Source organism: Equus quagga, chromosome 7, assembly GCF_021613505.1.
Source record: "Equus quagga isolate Etosha38 chromosome 7, UCLA_HA_Equagga_1.0, whole genome shotgun sequence".
Classification (NCBI taxonomy): Eukaryota; Metazoa; Chordata; class Mammalia; order Perissodactyla; family Equidae; genus Equus; species Equus quagga.
In genome coordinates, this window is record NC_060273.1 from 31,018,312 (window position 1) to 31,035,747 (window position 17,436).

Consider the following 17,436-nt stretch of genomic DNA (forward strand, 5'->3'; position numbering starts at 1 on the left):
GACCTGAGCGGATCTGGGGGTGGCGGCCGGGTGGGTGGCTGCAGAGCCCGGCCCTTCATCATTGGCTGATCCTGCTGCAAACATTTAGGCTTCTCTATTTCCTCCCAGTTTTTGTTCAGACCTTTATGCTTTTACAAATATAGAGGAGATTGTATAGCAGACCCAATTCTGCCCCATTTTCATGCCTCTGCCTGTGAGTAGACCAGCCGGGGCCGATAGAGCCTGGGGGACAGGAGGTGCCAGCCTCCCAGCCCAGTGTGGCTCGCACTCTGACCCCAACCTCTCTGTCTGGCTGCAGCTGGGAGCGGGAGAAGACCCAGCAGCACGCGCACGGGGACAAGACGCCCGCCAGAGATGAGGAGCCAGCAGAGGCCAACGCAGACACCGGCGAGGGCGAGTCCATGGACCCTCATGAGGTGGCTCTGGCCAGGGAGGAGGTCAACATGCTTCTGGCCGAGCAGCGGAAAACCGCGGCCCTCAAGGTGGGGGAGAGGGCCCGGGCGCGTCCACATCCCAGCAATGGTGACGAGAGTTGCTAACACTTACTGATCACTGCCAGTGCGCCAGCCCTCTCACAGCAGTCCCATGGAGCAGGGCCGATCATGACCGTTCTATAGATGGGCAAACCACTGCTCGGAGAGATGAGATAAATTGTCCCAAATCCCCAGAGAGCAGGAGGAGTACAGCTGGGACCTGACCAGGTCTGACTTCAGGGTCTGTGTCCCTTGATGTTAGAGTTATACTTGGGGGCTGCAGGGGCCAGTGCGCAGGGCAGAAGGCCCCTGGGGGAACAGGGGAGCCAGTGGCCATGGCAGTAGAGCATGAGTGGGGTCCACTGAGACCCCCCACTCGCCTGGGATAGCCAGCTCCTCTGCCTGGACCGGCAGGGCCTCCAGCTCCCAGAGGTCCGTGCAGTTGCCACCTTGCAGGTGAGCTGGCTCCTCTCGGCAGAGTGCCTCCCATCGGCATCTCGCTCGCTCTCCCTGAGCCTGGTCTCGGGCACGTGACACGAGGACAGGGACCCGGCCGGCTGGAGGACTCCCAGACTCCGGGTTCCTCTGAGGAGAAAGGAGTCTCCTCATATTCGTGTTTTCCAAGACGAGCCAGCTATTTATCTGAGCTATTTATGGAACAGCTAATTGTCTCACACTCACACTTCGGAGAAGTGACAGGACTGACGGAGAGCTGGCTGCCCTTCCGCCCGTCAGTTAACTGTTCGCAGGCGGATTTTCAGGCAAGTGGAGAAAGCGCCTGACGACGCCACGTTGCTAAAAGCATGTGGCGTTTATTTCACTTAAAAGCTACGTAGGCACCCGAGGCCGTCTTACCATTACCGCCTCTGCCCGGGGCGATCCGGAGATTCCCCGATCTCGCTTTGCTCAGACCAATAATGTGCATCGGCAGAGAGCATGCGTGACCTTCCAGAGCCCAGCGTAGACACTGAGACGCAGTGCAGCATGTGAACATGACTCAGTCAGTCAATCAGTCGATCAATTAATCAGTCCCAAACAAATCAGTGTTCTAGACATCCAGCCCACTGCCGGGCCCCGGAGACATAAAGATGAACGAGATACTCTCTGTGACTTAGGCTCACGGGCTACTGGGAAGAGACACCAACACAACTGTGCACGAGTCAGTGTGGTAGCACGATGACAGATGTACGGACAGGATGCTGGGAGCTGGCCCAGGGGGCTGTCGATTCAGCTAGGGGGCCGGGAGGACGGGAGGATTGTGCTGGGGGAGCTGAGTCGACTCCTCCCACGTGGTCGCCTCTCAGTCCCAGAGGATGGGGAAGCAAGAGGCTGGAGCACGTCCTCCTCGGCTGCCCCGGGAGTTTGCGTCCAACCGGATCCTGGGACATGACTCTGGCAGTGACCTGCACTGCATCTCAGTTACTTCGTTAGCACAGTGTTACTGTCTGGGGCCTAGACGGAGTGACGTGGTGCGGTGGGAAGCTTGGGTGTCGGCTTAGCCGGGCCGTGCTACCCTGTGATTCAGTCAAACACAGATCCGGGTGCTGCTGTGAAGGGGTCGGTAGACGTGGCTAATGTCTATGACCGGTTGACTGTGAGTAAAGGTTATCCTGAATAATGTGGGTGGGCCTTGTCCAATCAGTTGAAAGGCCTTAGCAGCAGAAGCGGGTTTCTCAGAGAAGAGAAGATTCTGCATCTGGACTGCAGCACCAGCTCCTGCCTGAGTTTCCAGCCTGCCGGCCTGCCCTACAGATCGTGATTGTGCCAGCCCACAATCACACGAGCCAGTTCTTTAACACAAATCTGTTTACACACACACAGACATATAGCTATGTATATGTGTGTTACCCTCTCCAGTTGGTTCTGTTTCTCTAGAGCCCTGACTGGCCCATTGGCCCGTAGAGGAAGGTTACAGGTCCCAGGCAGATCTCCTGGGGCTCCAGCTGGGTTTCTGGGGGCGGGAGCAGTTCCCAGTGGCTGTCATGGGCCGCCTGGGCCTCTCGTCTCCCTGCTCCCGCTCAGGCCCTGCTTTGGTTGGAGCGAGGCAGGCCCTCGGTTGTAGACAAGATATCTGTAACGTGGTGGACGTAGGAGGCGCCCTCAGAGAAGCTCCAGGAGCACCAGAGACTGCTTCTGAAGGCTGCATAGTGTGAAAGCGTGTGGCACAGGTTTCCTGTAGCCGGCACAGCGGGCCGGGGAGACACACCCTGGGGTGTGTGCTAAAATATAGCATATTCATAGAAAATTCGAGGGACAGTAAGGAGATGCAGATCAGGAGATGACCCATGGAAAAGATAGTTTCTTTGTCACAGGTCCCAAGAGGAGGGGGCGCACGATGCTGTGCAGGGCCACGTGGGGCGCACCAGGGCCAGTCAGGAGGCAGAGGGAGGGGGGAGCTGCGGGCAGGAGCCTTTATTGGGGTTTCCCTGGGAGGAAGGTGGGGCAGGGTGGGCAGGCTTAGGACTGGCTGGTCTGGATAATTCCAGTGGGCTCTGGGGCGTGGAGGCTGTCCCCAGTTGTCTGGTACCCGGCCTGGGTGATGAGGGCCTGAGTGTGGGGGCCCCGTGGAGGAGGGTGGGGCGTGGGCTCTGGTTGGCTGGTTTGCACATGAAAGGTGCGCTCATAGGCGAGTGGTTTGCCTCTTTTAGGACTCAGCTGACCCTGGGAGGGGCAGTCCCTGCAGGCTGAGCGGGGCCCCACAGGTCAGGGCATCAAATACAGACAATAAAGGATGCAGTTAACATGGCTGACAGCCACACGTCCTCAGAGCCAGTCACCCCCATGTTTGCGTGAGTGCGACTTGCAAACCCAGGCATGTGAGGACGAGCAGACCTGGGAGCAGAGGGCCCCCGGGCGTCCGCCCTGAACCCCTGGTCTCTCCGCCAGGCCGGGCTGGAGCAGCGGCTGGCCGACGCCAAGAAGAAGGCCTCGCAGATGGAGAAGCTGCTGCCCCAGCAGGTGGTCAGCGAGGACCAGAGGGAGGTGCTGCGGCTGCTGTGCAGGGCGCACGAGCTGGAGGTGGAGAACACGGAGCTGCAGGCCCACGGCCTGCGCAGCAAGAACCTGCTGTGCCAGAAGGACCTTGTGATCCGATGCTACCACCAGCACCGGCTGCTCTGCGAGCACATCATCCAGGACCAACGGCAGCTGCTTCAGGGTGAGCCCGCCCAGCCCGCCCCGCCCGGCACCGCTGGCTTTCAACATTGCTGTTTCTGGAGAGAGTAGGCGGAGTACTTGATCAAAAAAAAAAAACTCAGTCCCAAATGGCAGGCCAGCAGACGCCTGTCTCCCTGCGGTCCCACCCCTGCCCGGCCCACTGCTCCCAGCCGTCTGCACGTCCCCTGTAGATGGTCTGTGCAATGCGTGCGCACGTAAACGGAGTTTTTACACTAACAGGAGCGCGCCGTGCACACTGTCCAGTGCTCTCCTTCTCTCGCTTACCTGGATGTCCTGGAAACTGCTTTATAAGAGCACGGCGACCTGCCTCGTCTGCGGAAACGCACTGGGTTTTTTTAACCATCTCTGCAGGGGACGCTTGGGGTGTCTGTTACTACACCCCCTCTTTCCCTCCTGTGCTCTCCGTGGGCGGCGGCTCGGAGGCTGCCTCTTCTTCCTGTCGTCCCTTAGCTCCTGCCTCCGACTTTCTCTTCTTTCTTGACTTCCTATTTTGATAGAATTTGAGATTTAGAGAGAAATTGCAATACTACAGAGAATTCCTCCAGATTCTAAGGATTAACGTTTTTCACTTTTTTTTTTTTTTTTGAGGAAGATTAGCCCTGAGCTAACATCTGCCGCCAATCCTCCTCTTTTTGCTGAGGAAGACAGGTCCTGAGCTAACATCCGTGCCCATCTTCCTCTACTTTGTATGTGGGACGCCTACCACAGCATGGCCTGCCACGCGGTTCCGTGTCTGCACCCGGGATCCAAACCAGAGAACTCCAGGCCACTGAAGTGAAACGTGCGTGCTTAACTGCTGCCCCACCGGGCTGGCCCCTGTTTTTCACTTTTATTTCACATTTTCTCTCTCTTTCTGTGTTTCTTCCTCCTAAGCCATTTTGGGATGCCCTTAAATACTGTAGAGTATCTTTTCTAAGACAAGGGCAGTCTTTTCTATCACCCGGGATATTGACAGGGATGTGGTGTTAATTGACAGGCCTCCTTTAAATCGTGCCTGGTGCCCCTGCAACGTCCCCTGGATGGCCATTGCATTCAGTTGTCACCTCTTGCTTTTTCTGAATTCACTGGTGACCCAAGCAGCTCACTGGGACAACAGGATGGCTGCGTCAAACTGAGGTTACCAACGTCACCAGAGGACGTGGAAACTTCCAGAAACCAAGTGCTCTCTTGAGCTTCATTTAGGATTGGTTGTGGGGTGGGGGAACCCCACACGGTTCCTCTCCCTCCCACCCCGTGGAGTTGCCACAGAGCGTGGAGCAGTTACACAGGCCTCCCCTCGATTTCTTTGTGTGTCTGTAGCAGGTGGTGACTTCGAGGAGCACACGGTGGGGAACAGGAAAGGAGCTGAGGCTCGTCGTCTGTGCCCGGCTCCTGTTCCCTCCTCCATGATGTGTTCCCTCTGAGCTCATGCCGGGCTCTCTCTTTGTCACCAGATGCGGGGGGAAGAGGAAAGGAATTAACACCTGTTCTTTTACCGTTTCATTCACTCGTTCAGTCATTTGACAAACCTTTTTGGAACGCAGGTGTTGAGCAGTAGGCAGGACCTGTCCTCGTGGAGCCGCTGGTCTCCTTTGGGGTGGCAGACACAGATAGCTAATCGCAGAATTACGTAATTTCAAACCGGGACGAAAGCCATAAAGGAGACACGCAGAGAGCCCTGGGAACAGAAGATGGGCGCTGGCCCGACCTCGTCCGAGGGGTCGAGATCAGAGAAGGTTCTGGGAAGAGACGACACTCGAGCTGTGACCTGAAGGACGAGGAGGCCTCAACTAGGGAGAGTGGAGCACAGCTGAGGCCTCAGTGCACGTGTGTGTGTGTACATATGCACTCACGAGTGTGCACGTGTCTGCGCGTGTGTCACGTTTGGGGCTGGGAGGAGCTTGGTGTGTTCACACGTCGTCATCATCATCATCATCATTGTATTTTTACGGTGAACACTTATTTAGGCTGAGGAATGAGTTCTCCTTTGGGGAGGCATCTCTCGGGTCCTTTTATAATGGGAACAAGGCACTTTATTTTAAAAAAACTATAGGGCCGGCCCAGTGGCACAGCGGTTAAGTGCGCACGTTCCGTTCTGGCAGCCCAGGGTTCGCCAGTTCCGATCCTGGATGCGGACATGGCACCGCTTGGCACACCATGCTGTGGTAGGCATCCCACATATAAAGTAGAGGAAGGTGGGCATGGATGTGAGCTCAGGGCCAGTCTTCCTCAGCAAAAAGATGAGGACTGGCAGCAGATGTTAGCTCAGTGCTAATCTTCCTCAAAAAAAAACAAAAACAAAAAACTGTAACGGCATTAAAGAATGTTTCGGAACAGAAAACAGGTAACCTATAACCTACCCCCTTTCTCGTCCCTGCCTGTAAGTGGTGGAATTTTGTCAGAGCTATAATTACGCCGTCTTTTAACTTCTGGCTTCAACTTGTTTGCCGAGGTAAAGTTTACAGGACGTAAAACTCACCGTTTTAACCATTTTAAAGTGTAGAACTCAGGGGCATTTAGCTCGCCCGCGGTGCTGTGCAACCATCACCTCTATCCAGTTCCAAAACATTCCCTCTAGTCACTAAGAAACCGCGTAGCCGTGAAGCCCTCACTCCCCACCCCTCCCCCGGCCCCTTGGCGTCCGCGAATCTGCTTTCTGTCTCGGGGATTTGCCCATTCCGGACATTTCTTGTAAATGGGATCACTCACTGTGTGGTCTTTTGTGTCTGGCTTCCTCCGCCGTGTTGTAACGTGCGCCAGAACCCCACTCCTTTTCACGGCTGAGTAATATTCCATCGGCAGATCGCATTTTGTTTCTCTTTCTCCAGTTGGTGGACACTGGGTTGTTTCCACCCTCTGGCTGCTGTGAACATGGGTGTGCGAGATTTGTTTGAACCTGTTTTCAATTCTAGGAGTGGTTCTTTACCTTTTAAATTAAATGTTATTTATACTTTCGAATTGTTGATAATATTATTCTACTATTAAAGGCCATATGTGAACATCATAGAAAATTTTTACAATAGGGAGACTTATAAGACAGAAACCTCGCTCTCCAGAAAAAACCTCTTTTATAATTTCAAACTTCCAAGCCAGGATGCTGTCTTTCTAACAAGCGACGGTGCTCCCGCTGACCTCTGCCCCCTGACCTCTGCCCCCTGGCCCCCGCAGACGGCGGCATCCCGGAGCCAGAGCCGCTGGCCCAGCGCTACCGCCTGTACTCCCGCGAGCTGGGCGAGGGCGCGCTGCCCCGCCTGCTGCTGCTGCACTCCGTGCTGGCCAGCTCCCTGCGGGTGAGTCCGACCCGCCACCCGGGCCTGAGCCCCGCCTGTGCGCCAGGCCCCGTGGGGGGACCTGCCCCTGAAATGGATGGGGGAGACGGGAACCCCACGAACCAGGCTGCCCGGAGCCGGAAGCCCCCCCAGTGCTGGCCGGGCCGTGTCCTGGGGCCGGGGCTCAGGGAGGGCCCTGAAGCCCCGCTGGGTGGCGTCCCTGGGGTGGGTCTGTGTGCGGGTCCCTGCGTCTGTGACCCTTGGCTGTTGCTGACGATTCCACGTGGGAGACCAGAGGCCGATGGGGAGGAAGCCTGGGCGTGAGGTGCACCTTGTTAACTCGGTGACCCCAGAGAGGCTCCTCTGGGAACCTCAGCACGAGTCTCCCAGCTTTAATTCTTTCTTCCTGGGCTGTCACTTCTCCGGGGGGCGGGGGACCCTCTAGGCTCCCGCATGAGGACGGCGTCTGGTGCCCGTTCTGGTGCCGCCCTGGAGGAGAAGGCCCGGGGAGGGCTCTGCGTTCATTATTTAGACCAAAGCTGGTGTCACAGCTCCACCTGGGCCCTGGACGAGGCCTGGTGTCTCCCAGCCACAGACCCTCTGCTTTGCCATCTCGGGAGAAGACAGGAGACACTTCCAGGCTTCGGCCAGCGTGGCGGGGCGCAGGTGCCCAGAGTGTGGCCTGAGGGCGGGGGTCCAGGGATCCGTCTGTGTCTAAAGCCACTTCCCCATCCCCAGTAACAGAGGGACCAGGCACTGACATTGTAGCTTTGGAGGTCGTACCATGTGGCTCTGGATTGTTCTCAGCTTCCGCTGCTGCCATCCGGGACTGGCTCTCCTGGGTCCGCGGGTTCAGCCCCGACTCGGACATCTGGCTTCCCGCTTACGGAATGTCATTGCCACGTGCCCTGCTCTCCCACTCTCCCGTACACGTGGCTCAGAACAATCCCTTTCCTATAGTCTGTGTCGGGTCCCCAAGATCACGCGCAGGGTTGGTTCTTGAGAAGGACCCACAGAACTCAGAAAAGGTGTTGCTCCAAACGGAAACTCTGCCCCCATTAAACACTGAGCACTCCTCCCCCTCCTCCTCCCCTGGCGCCCCCCATCCTACCTTCCGTCTCTAAGAATGTGACTCCTCCAGGTCCTCACGTAAGTGGGATCCTACGGGACTTGTCCTTTTGTGACTGGCTTGTTTCCTTCGGCGTGATGTCCTCAAGCTTCATCCGTGTTGTAGCAGGTGTCACAACCTCCTTCCTTTCAAGGCTGGATAACATGGCCTCGTGTGCATGGACCACACTGTGTTGATCCATTCATCCCTCGGTGGGCACTGGGGTTGCTTCCAGCTCTTGGCGATTGTGATCATGCTGCTGTGAACACAGGTGTGCGAGGATCTGTCTGAGTGGCTGCTTTCGCTTCTTTGGGTACAGACTGAGGAGTGGCATTGCTGGGTCCCCCTGGCGGGTCTATGTTTGACGTTTCGAGGACCTGCGGACTTTTGAGGGTGCTCTGACAACAGCGTCTCCTTTGTGCCCTGTTTGTGCCTGAGGATCCAGGCCGCAGCCTGGCGCTCATCCCTGCACGGGGCCTCCTTTCTGTCTGGGGTGGATGCGCAACGGGAAATGAGCACATGGGCTGGCTCGCCAGCCTCCCTGCTGGGTGGTTTCCCCCGTGTGGTGGCCAGGAGGAAAGGGGACCCTCAGGGACCTCCACTCGACAGTGACACTGCTTGCCTGCGTCCACGGGCCGTGCCGCCTCCCGCAGCTCCTCTCTTTGGTCCCAGGATGGCTCCGTCCTGAGCCTGTCTCCCCCGCCGGAGGAGTCCAGCCGAGAGCAGCCGGACGACAGGAAGGACCTCCCGTGGGGGGCCCAGTTTGAGCCGATGCTGCTGGAGACGGACAGGTAACGCTTCCCCAGGTGTGTACAGAGCCCCCCCTTTCCTCCCGTGACGTGTGGCTAACGTCCCCTCCCTCGCGGCCTGTTTTAAGAAGGACGGGGACGTCCTAGGAGGTGCCTGCTGCCTGGAGCCATTCTGAGGTTGGGAGTTTGATGCTAAAAGACCCTTTTCACTTTCTCTATATTTTTGTTCCCTGTCAGCCACTTCCTCCCACCCTCGGTGCTTTTTTCCCTTTTTCTCTTCTTTTTACTTTTTGTTTTGCTATTTCCCGTCACCCCAAAACTTAGACCGATAAGTTGAAAACCCATCAGCTCGTCACCTAGTTTGAATAGTTAACATTTGGCCAGTTTTTGTCGTCGTCAGCTCGGGCTGCTGTGACAAAACACGCAGGCGGGACGGCTCTAACACGGGCGTTCATTCTCTCACATTTTAAAGTAAAACAAAAGCCTCGTGACCTTTCGCCCTCAGCAAGTTAGAGGGCGCTTCTAAAAATGGGGCGTTTCCCTCCACAACCACAGGCAGCCGTCAGCCCTGACAAAATTAGTGACACCTCCTGAACGTCACCCCGTCCCTGCCCGTGGTCGGATGCCCCCAGTTCTGCCCCAAATGCCTTTGCAGCTGGTTTGCTCAAACCAGGATGCCGGGAAGGCCCAGACCGTGCGTTTGGCTGTAATGCCTACATCTAAACCACGCCATTCGGGGTAAGGAAGACCCCAGGGCTCCGGCAGAGGAGGGGCGATTCCCCTATTGCGTTCATGCGTGTGTGTGTGCCTGTGCACACGTGCATTTGTGTGCACACGTGTGTTTGCGCGTGTCCGCACACTGTATGTGTTTTGCATGAGTGCGTGTGTGCTTTTTTGTGTGTGTTTTACATGGGTGCATGTGCGTGTTTGTGTATGTGTGTGCGTGTGTGTGCATAGAAACAAAGTGCCCGCGTGCCCCCTACATCGAGACCAGATGCCCGTCCACGGGCTCCTGGTCGACACCTGTGTGAACCTGGGGCTCAACCCACTGACTGGAGAAGCCAGGCTTCCAGCCCTCTGCCCGGGGCGGCTCGTGGGCAGGCTGTGAGCCAGCCCAGGGCCCTCCGCCTCGATCCTCAGGCTGGAGAGGAGGCAGGCTCAGCCTCGCCTCTTCCAGACCCGTACCTGCGGCAGCAGCCCGGGCTGGGGTCAGACCGCAGGCTGAACCACCTCGAGCCGCGAGCTAGGATGATGCTCCCTGTTCAAGACGGCGGGAGAGGAGCTGGGAACCCTGGCCGACGGGTTAGGCTGGCGCCACCCACGGTCCAACCTGAGGGACCCACGCCAGGTTCCCATGGCAACGACAGAGGCCCGCCACAGGCGCCTCAGCAGGCTTGAGTCCCTTGGGACCCTGTCTGTGGACGGTTGGCAGGCAGCCTGTAAGCCGGGCCGACCAGGGCTGGACTCCTGGGTGTGCCAGCCCCCCACCCCTGACCTTGGTCCAGAGAGTGTCTTCTCTGAGCCTCAGGTGCCTCATCTCCAGGTGGGTCAACAGTACCTCCCCCGAGGGCCTGTCAGTGCCTGATGTGCACACAGTAACTAGAGCTGCGGTTATGATGACAATGCAAATGCAAGGGGGCGGAGGAGGAGAGCTGACCCGTCTGCCTCGCTCAAGCAGGACTCCGGTACAGGAGTTGTGCTTCTTTCCCAATTTCTCTCCTAACTTTCCAGTTGCTGTTGGTTCTGAGTCAGTCAGAATGCTTTTGGCTACAGGTAACAGAATTCCTAAGGAGAGTGATCTAATCGAAACAGATGTGTATTGCCTGATGAGAATTTGGGAGGTGGGTGGACCTGGGGTGTTTAATTCAGTGACTCGGTGATGCCCATGAGGCCCTAGGCGTTCACCATCTCTCTGTTACGCTGGCCCTGACATGTAAATAATGTCTCCTCTTCTGGTCAAAAAGGCTGCCACAGCTCCATAGATCACACCTTCATATCACCACATCTAAAAGAGGAAGGGAGAGGCTGGGGTTTCTTTCTCATCTGGGAGAAAAATCCTTTCCAGAAGCTCCCCTGGTAGATGTGTCCTGACAACTCATTGGATGAAACTTCATCACGTGCTCACTCCTGGGCCGGTTCCCTAGGAAGAAGGGCAAAGAGGACCATGACAGGCTTGGGCCCACTGTACCCATTTCCCGGGGCCAGACACACTGTCACACCAAACATCACTGGGGCTTGTTATCGAGAGAGACAGGCACTGGCTGCTGGGTGGGCAAACAGCAGTGTCTGCCAGACCTCACGACCTACTCACTAAGCACCTACTATGTGTCAGGTACTGAAACGAGAGCAAGATGGACACCGTCCCCGTCCTCAAAGGGCCATCCCTGTGGGTGCGAGGGGCAGGTGAGGCGAGGGTGAAGATTGCTCCCTGACCCCCAGGGAGGTTCTCCTGTCGCAGCCACCTCTCCTCTCTCCACGTGGGCTGGCTGGGGCCTTCCACCTGCTGTGGCGCGTTTGTGGAGGGCCGCGCTCTGGGCGCGTGCACAATCTCATTGCACACGTGCACACAGGCTCGGAGTGGCCCGGGGTTCACCGAGAGGCTCGCCGTGAGCACGTGTCTCCAGTCCCTGCTCCTGGCCACAGCGTTGCGCTGCCCTGTGCTCACCGGTGGCACCCAGGGGCCTTGCCAGCCCATGCAGCCTCAACACGCCACCATCAGCAAGCTCCTAACAGCCTTCACTGTCAGAAGTCCCTTCCCCATCCAACAGCCAAAGTCGTCCACACATGGTCCTGTTCAAACTCATGTGGCTCTGCCCCGTCCTCCTCTCCTTGCTGTGCCTTGAATGTGCCAAGCTGGTCCCTGCCCCAGGGCCTTTGCCTGTGCTGTGCCCCCTGTCTGGAATATTCTCCCTGCAGCACTTGGCATGGCTCTCATTCTCGTTGTCTGGGTCTCGGCTTACGTGTTCCCTCCTGTTCTGTTTCCACCCCTGCTGACTGGGGGTACTGCCGTCCAGTTCTTGCACTGACCACCCAGCGTTGACATTAGGTCTCACCCGTTCTGGGCTCCCTTCTCCACAGGACCGTCCCCACAGCAGATGCCGCCTGCCGGTGGAGTCCCCAGGCCACCTGCACGTCTGTCTGTCTGGGTTCCCACAACCCCCTCGGGTTTGGTAATTCCCTAGAATGACCCATAGAACTGCGAACCACGCACGCCCGGCTCTGGGTGCATCCCCCCGGGCAGGTGACCGCGTGAGGACCAGGGTGGGTCAGGTGCAGGAGGGGGTGGTGAATGAGCCTCACGTGGCCCCAAACCACTCACCCGGACCCCGTGTGTAGCCGCAGGGACCGGGGGCTCCAGCTCTGCTTCGCTCCGGCCTGCGATGGAGGGCTGTGGGCCTGGCGGCCGACTCTGCTCGCGCCTCTGTGTTTCATCCGCAGCGACGGGTCCAAGTCATCGAAAGCCACGCTGTCGAAAAAGCCGGGAAAGCAAGATTCCCTTCTCCCTCCGTCTTCCCTCAGCGTCCTGCTAACGCCTCCAGTCCATGAGGTCGGTGTGCGCGGCGCTAACCAGGGCCCTGGGGAGGCCTCCCTTCCCCAGCAGGGTCACTGGAGCCCCGTCAGAGCTGCGCCAGGCCAGGGTCGAGTCAGGGAGAAGCTTCTGGAAGGAGGACTCTCCTTAGGCAGCCATCACGAGGGTAGTGACCACCCCCTGAGCCTGGCGCTGACCGATGTGTTTCAGTTGCCGAGTCAATGTCCTGGGGCTGCCGCCCAAAGCACACAGACGTTTGTCCCCTCCCAGCTCTGGAGGCCAGCAGCGTGGGATCCAGGGGTCGCAGGGCCTGCTCCCCCAAAAGGCTCCAGGGGAGGCTCGGTCCTGCCTCTTCCAGCACCTGGCGTTCCTTGGCTGGTGGCCGCGTCCTCCATCTCTGCCTCCGTCTTCTCACGGCCTCCTCGTCTCTGCGTCTCTCTGTTCTCTTCTTGTAAGGACACCAGTCCTGGGGTTTAGGGCCACCCTCAGCCCAGGATGCTCTCGTCTCGAGATCCGTAACTCAGTCACATCTGCAAAGACCCTCTTTCCAAGGAAGTTCCCGCTCTGAGGTCCTGGGTGGACGTGGCTGGGAGGGCGCCGTCCCCCTAGAGACACTCGCCAGCCACGTGAGGCCGGGGTGCTATGCCCTTGGGCCACAGACAAGGAGACTTAGAGAGGCCAGCGGCCGCTCTGTGAGCACTGGCTCCTCGTGGCTCGGCTGTGGGTGGGGGTGACTGCGTCCCCCCGTGGGCTTAAATGAGTGAAGGACTTAGAAAGCGCTGTGCGGGCTCCTGTGACCTCCCAGGGTCCCCTCCTCCAGGGTGTGGGTGCTTTCTGGGCTCAGTTTCATCTAACGGCTGACAGCTTGGGCTCAGGAATCAGCCAGGCCTGGGTTCAGATCCCCGCTCTGCCCTTCGCTAGCTGTGTAACCTTGGGAAAGTTGCTTCACGTCTCTGAGCCTCTGTTTCTCCACTTGTAAAATGGTGGATCCAGGAACCTCAGGGCTGTGCGAGATTCAAGGAAACAAGGTGCAAAGGAGGAGGCCAGTCCTTCCTCTGGAGGAACCTCAGAGGGGCCCTTTCTCCTCCCCCTGAGATACTCCACGGCATCCTCTTCTCATTCCCGGTCTTACTCAGTCTCCAACCTGAACTCCCGTGTCCCCTCCACTTCCTTCTATCCCTCTGTGGCGCCGTCACAGTCTCTCTCCTGGCCGGGCGGCGGGAAACCCAATGGCAGATGTCAGAATCTCTGGCAGATAGGTGGGCTCTGGGAAGGAGGCAGCTGGGAGCCCGCACAGCTGGTATTTTTGGTCTTTTCTCGTGAACCGTTATTCAGAGGCTGTTAGTACTCAGTACTACTCGTAACGGCAGAAGGAGTGGTCTCTGGATGCTTCTGGCCGCCTGCGTCGGGTCTCTGTGCCCCCTGCCCTTGCCGAGTGCTGGGGAGTTAGGGTTCCTCAGGAGAAGCCCTCGTCAGCGACGCTGGGAGCAGCCCTTGGGTGGGGCGACCTGAGGTCTGAGGGCGTCCAGGCCTGCCGGGCTCCATCACATGCCCACCTTGGCCCTTGTTCCACCCCAAACGGTCTTCCCCTAAATCGACTACTTGCCTGGAGTCGCTGTCTCCGAGTCTGCTCCTGGGGGCCCACCCGGGGGCCGTGGGGACAGCCGGTGACGCCCGGCCGCCCTGCTGTCTCCTGCAGAAGCCGGGCTCCCTGTCCGCGGAGAGGTTGGCGCCCAGCCTGCGCTCCCCGGGAGGCCCGGAGCCCGGATCCCCACGGACAGCGGAGGCCCCGCTCAGCGCTCAGGCACTCAAGGAGATGGCCGCCAGCACCAAGAGCATCGCCCGCATCGCGGCCACCCGGCGCTCCCGGGCGCAGGACCGCGAGGCCGGCAGCGGCCGCTCCTCCCGCCACCTTCCGGAGGAGGTGGCCCCGGGCCCCAGCCCGGCGGACAGGAGGTGGCCTCACGCCAGCCTGTGCAGGGACCGCTCCGGGGAGAGGAAGGCCAGGAGCCAGCGGTCGCCCTCCGTCACGTGGAGCGTGCAGCCGGTGGGTGGACACTGCCCGGCGCTCGGGTCCCAGGGGTCAGGGACGGACCTCTCAGAGTCACGGGGGGCGCAGGGGCCCTGACGCCTGGGGGATGGAAGCAGAAACCAGAGCCCCCACATCCCTGTTTCCATCTCCCCCTCCTTCAGATCCGAAGCCACATGTGCACGTGTTTTACGCAGCTAGAATCCCCTGGAAATCTAGCTTTGTGCCCTGGATTTTTTCTTTAACATTATTCCATAAATTTTCATGCATCTACATAGCATTTGTATTTTAACCTAAAAAAAGGACCTGCCTCGGTTCTGAAACACAGCGCTAAGCGACGCTGGTGTGACAGGCGAGCTGCGAAGCGTGAACCACCGGGAGACGGTCCTTGGCCACGGTGTCCACACAGGCCGGCCGCGGGCCCTCCGATGACACCCACCACACGCCATCCCGTTCCGTGGCTGCTGTGTGGTTTTCGGTTCCCCTTTAAACGGCCACTCGGCCTGTCTTTCATTTTAGCCTGTTATGCAGAATGCTTCAGGGTCCCCCTGTGAAGGGTATTTTTCATTTCTAATTCCTTTCTTGGGATGTCGGACAATGAAAAGTGGAAGAGTCCTAGCGAAGTAGGAATAGGCAAAAATGAGAGCGTCTCCACGGCGTCAGAGAGAGAGGTTCATTGTAAGGAACTGGCCCGTGCAATCATGGAGGCCGACAAATCCCAGATCAGCAGTCGGACAGCTGGAGTCCCAGGAGAGCCGATGTTTCGGTTCAAGTCCAAATGCGGGAAAACGCCAACGTCCCGGCTCAAGGCAGTCAGGCAGGAGGAGTCTCTGTTACTCCCAGGAGTCTTTTGTGCTCTTCAGGCCTTCAACTGATTGGGTGAGGCCCACCCCGATAGGGAGGCCCATCTGCTTTGCTCAGGCAAACATTAACCATCACAGGGGGTTTAGATGAGAACCCCCTCCATGGGGGTGGGGGAGTTGAGCAGGGAAAATGGGAGGGACAAACAGCCAGGAGAGCATCGTTCCCGCATTCATTCATTCTTCCCTGGGGGTTGAAGGAGAATGTGAGTAGTGATTCTGTCCTTTGAGTTCACTGAGGCACCCCGCGTGCGTAGAACAGTCTGGCACACAGTAGGCGCTTAATCAGTGCATGGCTTCAGCTCAGAATGACCTTGATGCTTCATTCCTCCCCACCTGCTCCCCTCTCCTGCTGTGTGATTTCTCCCTGCAGGCGATGGAGAAGCTTCAGCCCCCCTCCATGGACCATTCGTCTGAGAGCCGGCTGCCCCCTGTGCTCCCTAAGCTGTCCAAGTCATCGGGAAAGAGCTTCTTCCCTGCTGTCCCAGCGGCCTCCAAGATAAAGCCCAGCCTCAGTTTCCATGCAGGTAGAGGATCAAAAAAAGAAAAAGAGTGTCAGGGTTTTTTCTGTATCTTGAGACTCTTCCCCTCCTCTCAAATGTAAATCTTTGGAAAGTGTGGCCCTTTGGGCTGTTATCAGTTGTCTGCTCCTTGGTGTGAATGAGTTTCAGGCGTTAGGGGCAGTGAGTGGGCCAAGGCCTCCAGCTTCATCAAAAGAAATATTTACAGAGGCATCAATTTTGTTTCTGGCCCGCCTGACACCCTAGTAGAGTTTAAAATAATGATTAAAATTGTGCATGTATGACGGGCTGCCGTTATTCAGTCTGTACCCTTGACCCCTACGGCTTCTTTCAGGATACGAAGGTTTGAATCCTGGCTCCTGTGCTGGGTGTCGTTACAAAAATAGTATATGCTCATTGTGCAAACTTGGGAATATCGAGAAAATTATAAATCAGAAAAAAACCACTTGTACACCCCACCACCCAGACACGATAAGACGACTTCCTCACCGTGGGTGGACAGTGACGGGAGCGTCTCTCCCGCATTCTAGGATATTGGGGTTGTTTCCGGTTTGTCACAAGAGCAGACGGGTGGACGTCAGTGTTTAGAAAGGTGCGTGGCAGTCTGACGGTCCCGCAGCTTGTGACCCGTGGCCTGCATTCTGTCTTTCTCACAATGTGCATTTAGCCCTTCCAGTGGCTCACTGTCATTATATTTACAAAAGCAGCCGTCCAGCAGAGCTCGGTGAAGACAGACCGGGACAGACCAGCGAGCCCGACCTCTTCAGGGGTGGTCAAGACGGCCTGTGTCGCTGTTATCCCCACGGTACAGAGGAGTAAATGGAGGCACAGAGACCTTAAGGGACTTGCCCAAGGTGGCACAGCTGGGAGGGGCAGAGCCGGGATTCAAAGCCAGGTAAGCTGGCTCTGACCCCCACCTCCAGACGTCCTTTCGTGTCCTGTTTGATTAGAGTTGCGTCTTCAGGGTCATCTTTAGGGATCTCGGCATACGCTTCAACAATGGTGGAAGCAGCGGACACTCCCACGCTCTGTCTTGCTGGTGGGCGTGCACCTTTGCACAACCGGACTCACATGCACGCTTTCAAAGGCTTTTCGGAAACCTTTGATCTTGAGGACAAAGTTGAGATCTATCTGCGACTCCTCAGTTGGGCCACCGTCCTTGCTGGGAACGACACAGGCCTCCAGGAACGCTCAAGAAACTCAAAGCGCTTAAAAAAAACCCACTGAAAGTGTCCTGCATTCTTATGGGATTTGCAGCCTTCCAAAAATTTTCTTTATTTTTTTTTTTTCTGTTTGCATGTTCATAAAACAATAAAAAATCACAGCGAACACAGAGCAGGTAGGAGTGGGGACTTCAAGAGCCAGGGGCCGGGGTGGCTGTCAGCCGCTCTCCTCCAGCCAGCCTCACGTCCTGCACTTGGAGGAGGGACCGTAGATCACAGGCATGGTGGCCACAGCAAGGCTCCACCGGAAGGTTCCAGCCTCCTACGATACCCCCAGGCCAACCCCAGCCGCCGAGGCTGCTGTCTGTGCCGTCTACAGACGCGCCCCTTGGAACGTGTTTGTGCAGATGGTTGAAGGAGCAGAGCGAGCCGAAGTGGCCTCCTGCAGGGCGGTCCCCCGGCTCCAACAGCCATCGATGCTCTGCCGATTTTGTTTCTGCACATTTCCTCTGTTTGTTTGTTATTTTCTTTCCCGGAGGCATTTCAAGAAATTCCCAGCTCGTGTCATTTCGCCCGTAA

The 17,436-nt window shown here is 57.6% G+C and overlaps 1 protein-coding gene across 1 annotated transcript in view; it reads left to right on the plus strand.

Moving 5' to 3' along the window:
- LOC124242023 (kinesin-like protein KIF19) overlaps window positions 1–17,436 on the plus strand; it is a 78,643-nt gene that overhangs the window by 26,619 nt on the left and 34,588 nt on the right. Inside the window, exons 12-18 of the mRNA XM_046666482.1 lie at window positions 299–482; window positions 3,360–3,630; window positions 6,798–6,919; window positions 8,679–8,797; window positions 12,194–12,302; window positions 13,984–14,331; window positions 15,547–15,700. Coding sequence (XP_046522438.1) covers window positions 299–482; window positions 3,360–3,630; window positions 6,798–6,919; window positions 8,679–8,797; window positions 12,194–12,302; window positions 13,984–14,331; window positions 15,547–15,700 — 1,307 coding nt within the window. The remainder of the gene's footprint in view (window positions 1–298; window positions 483–3,359; window positions 3,631–6,797; window positions 6,920–8,678; window positions 8,798–12,193; window positions 12,303–13,983; window positions 14,332–15,546; window positions 15,701–17,436) is intronic.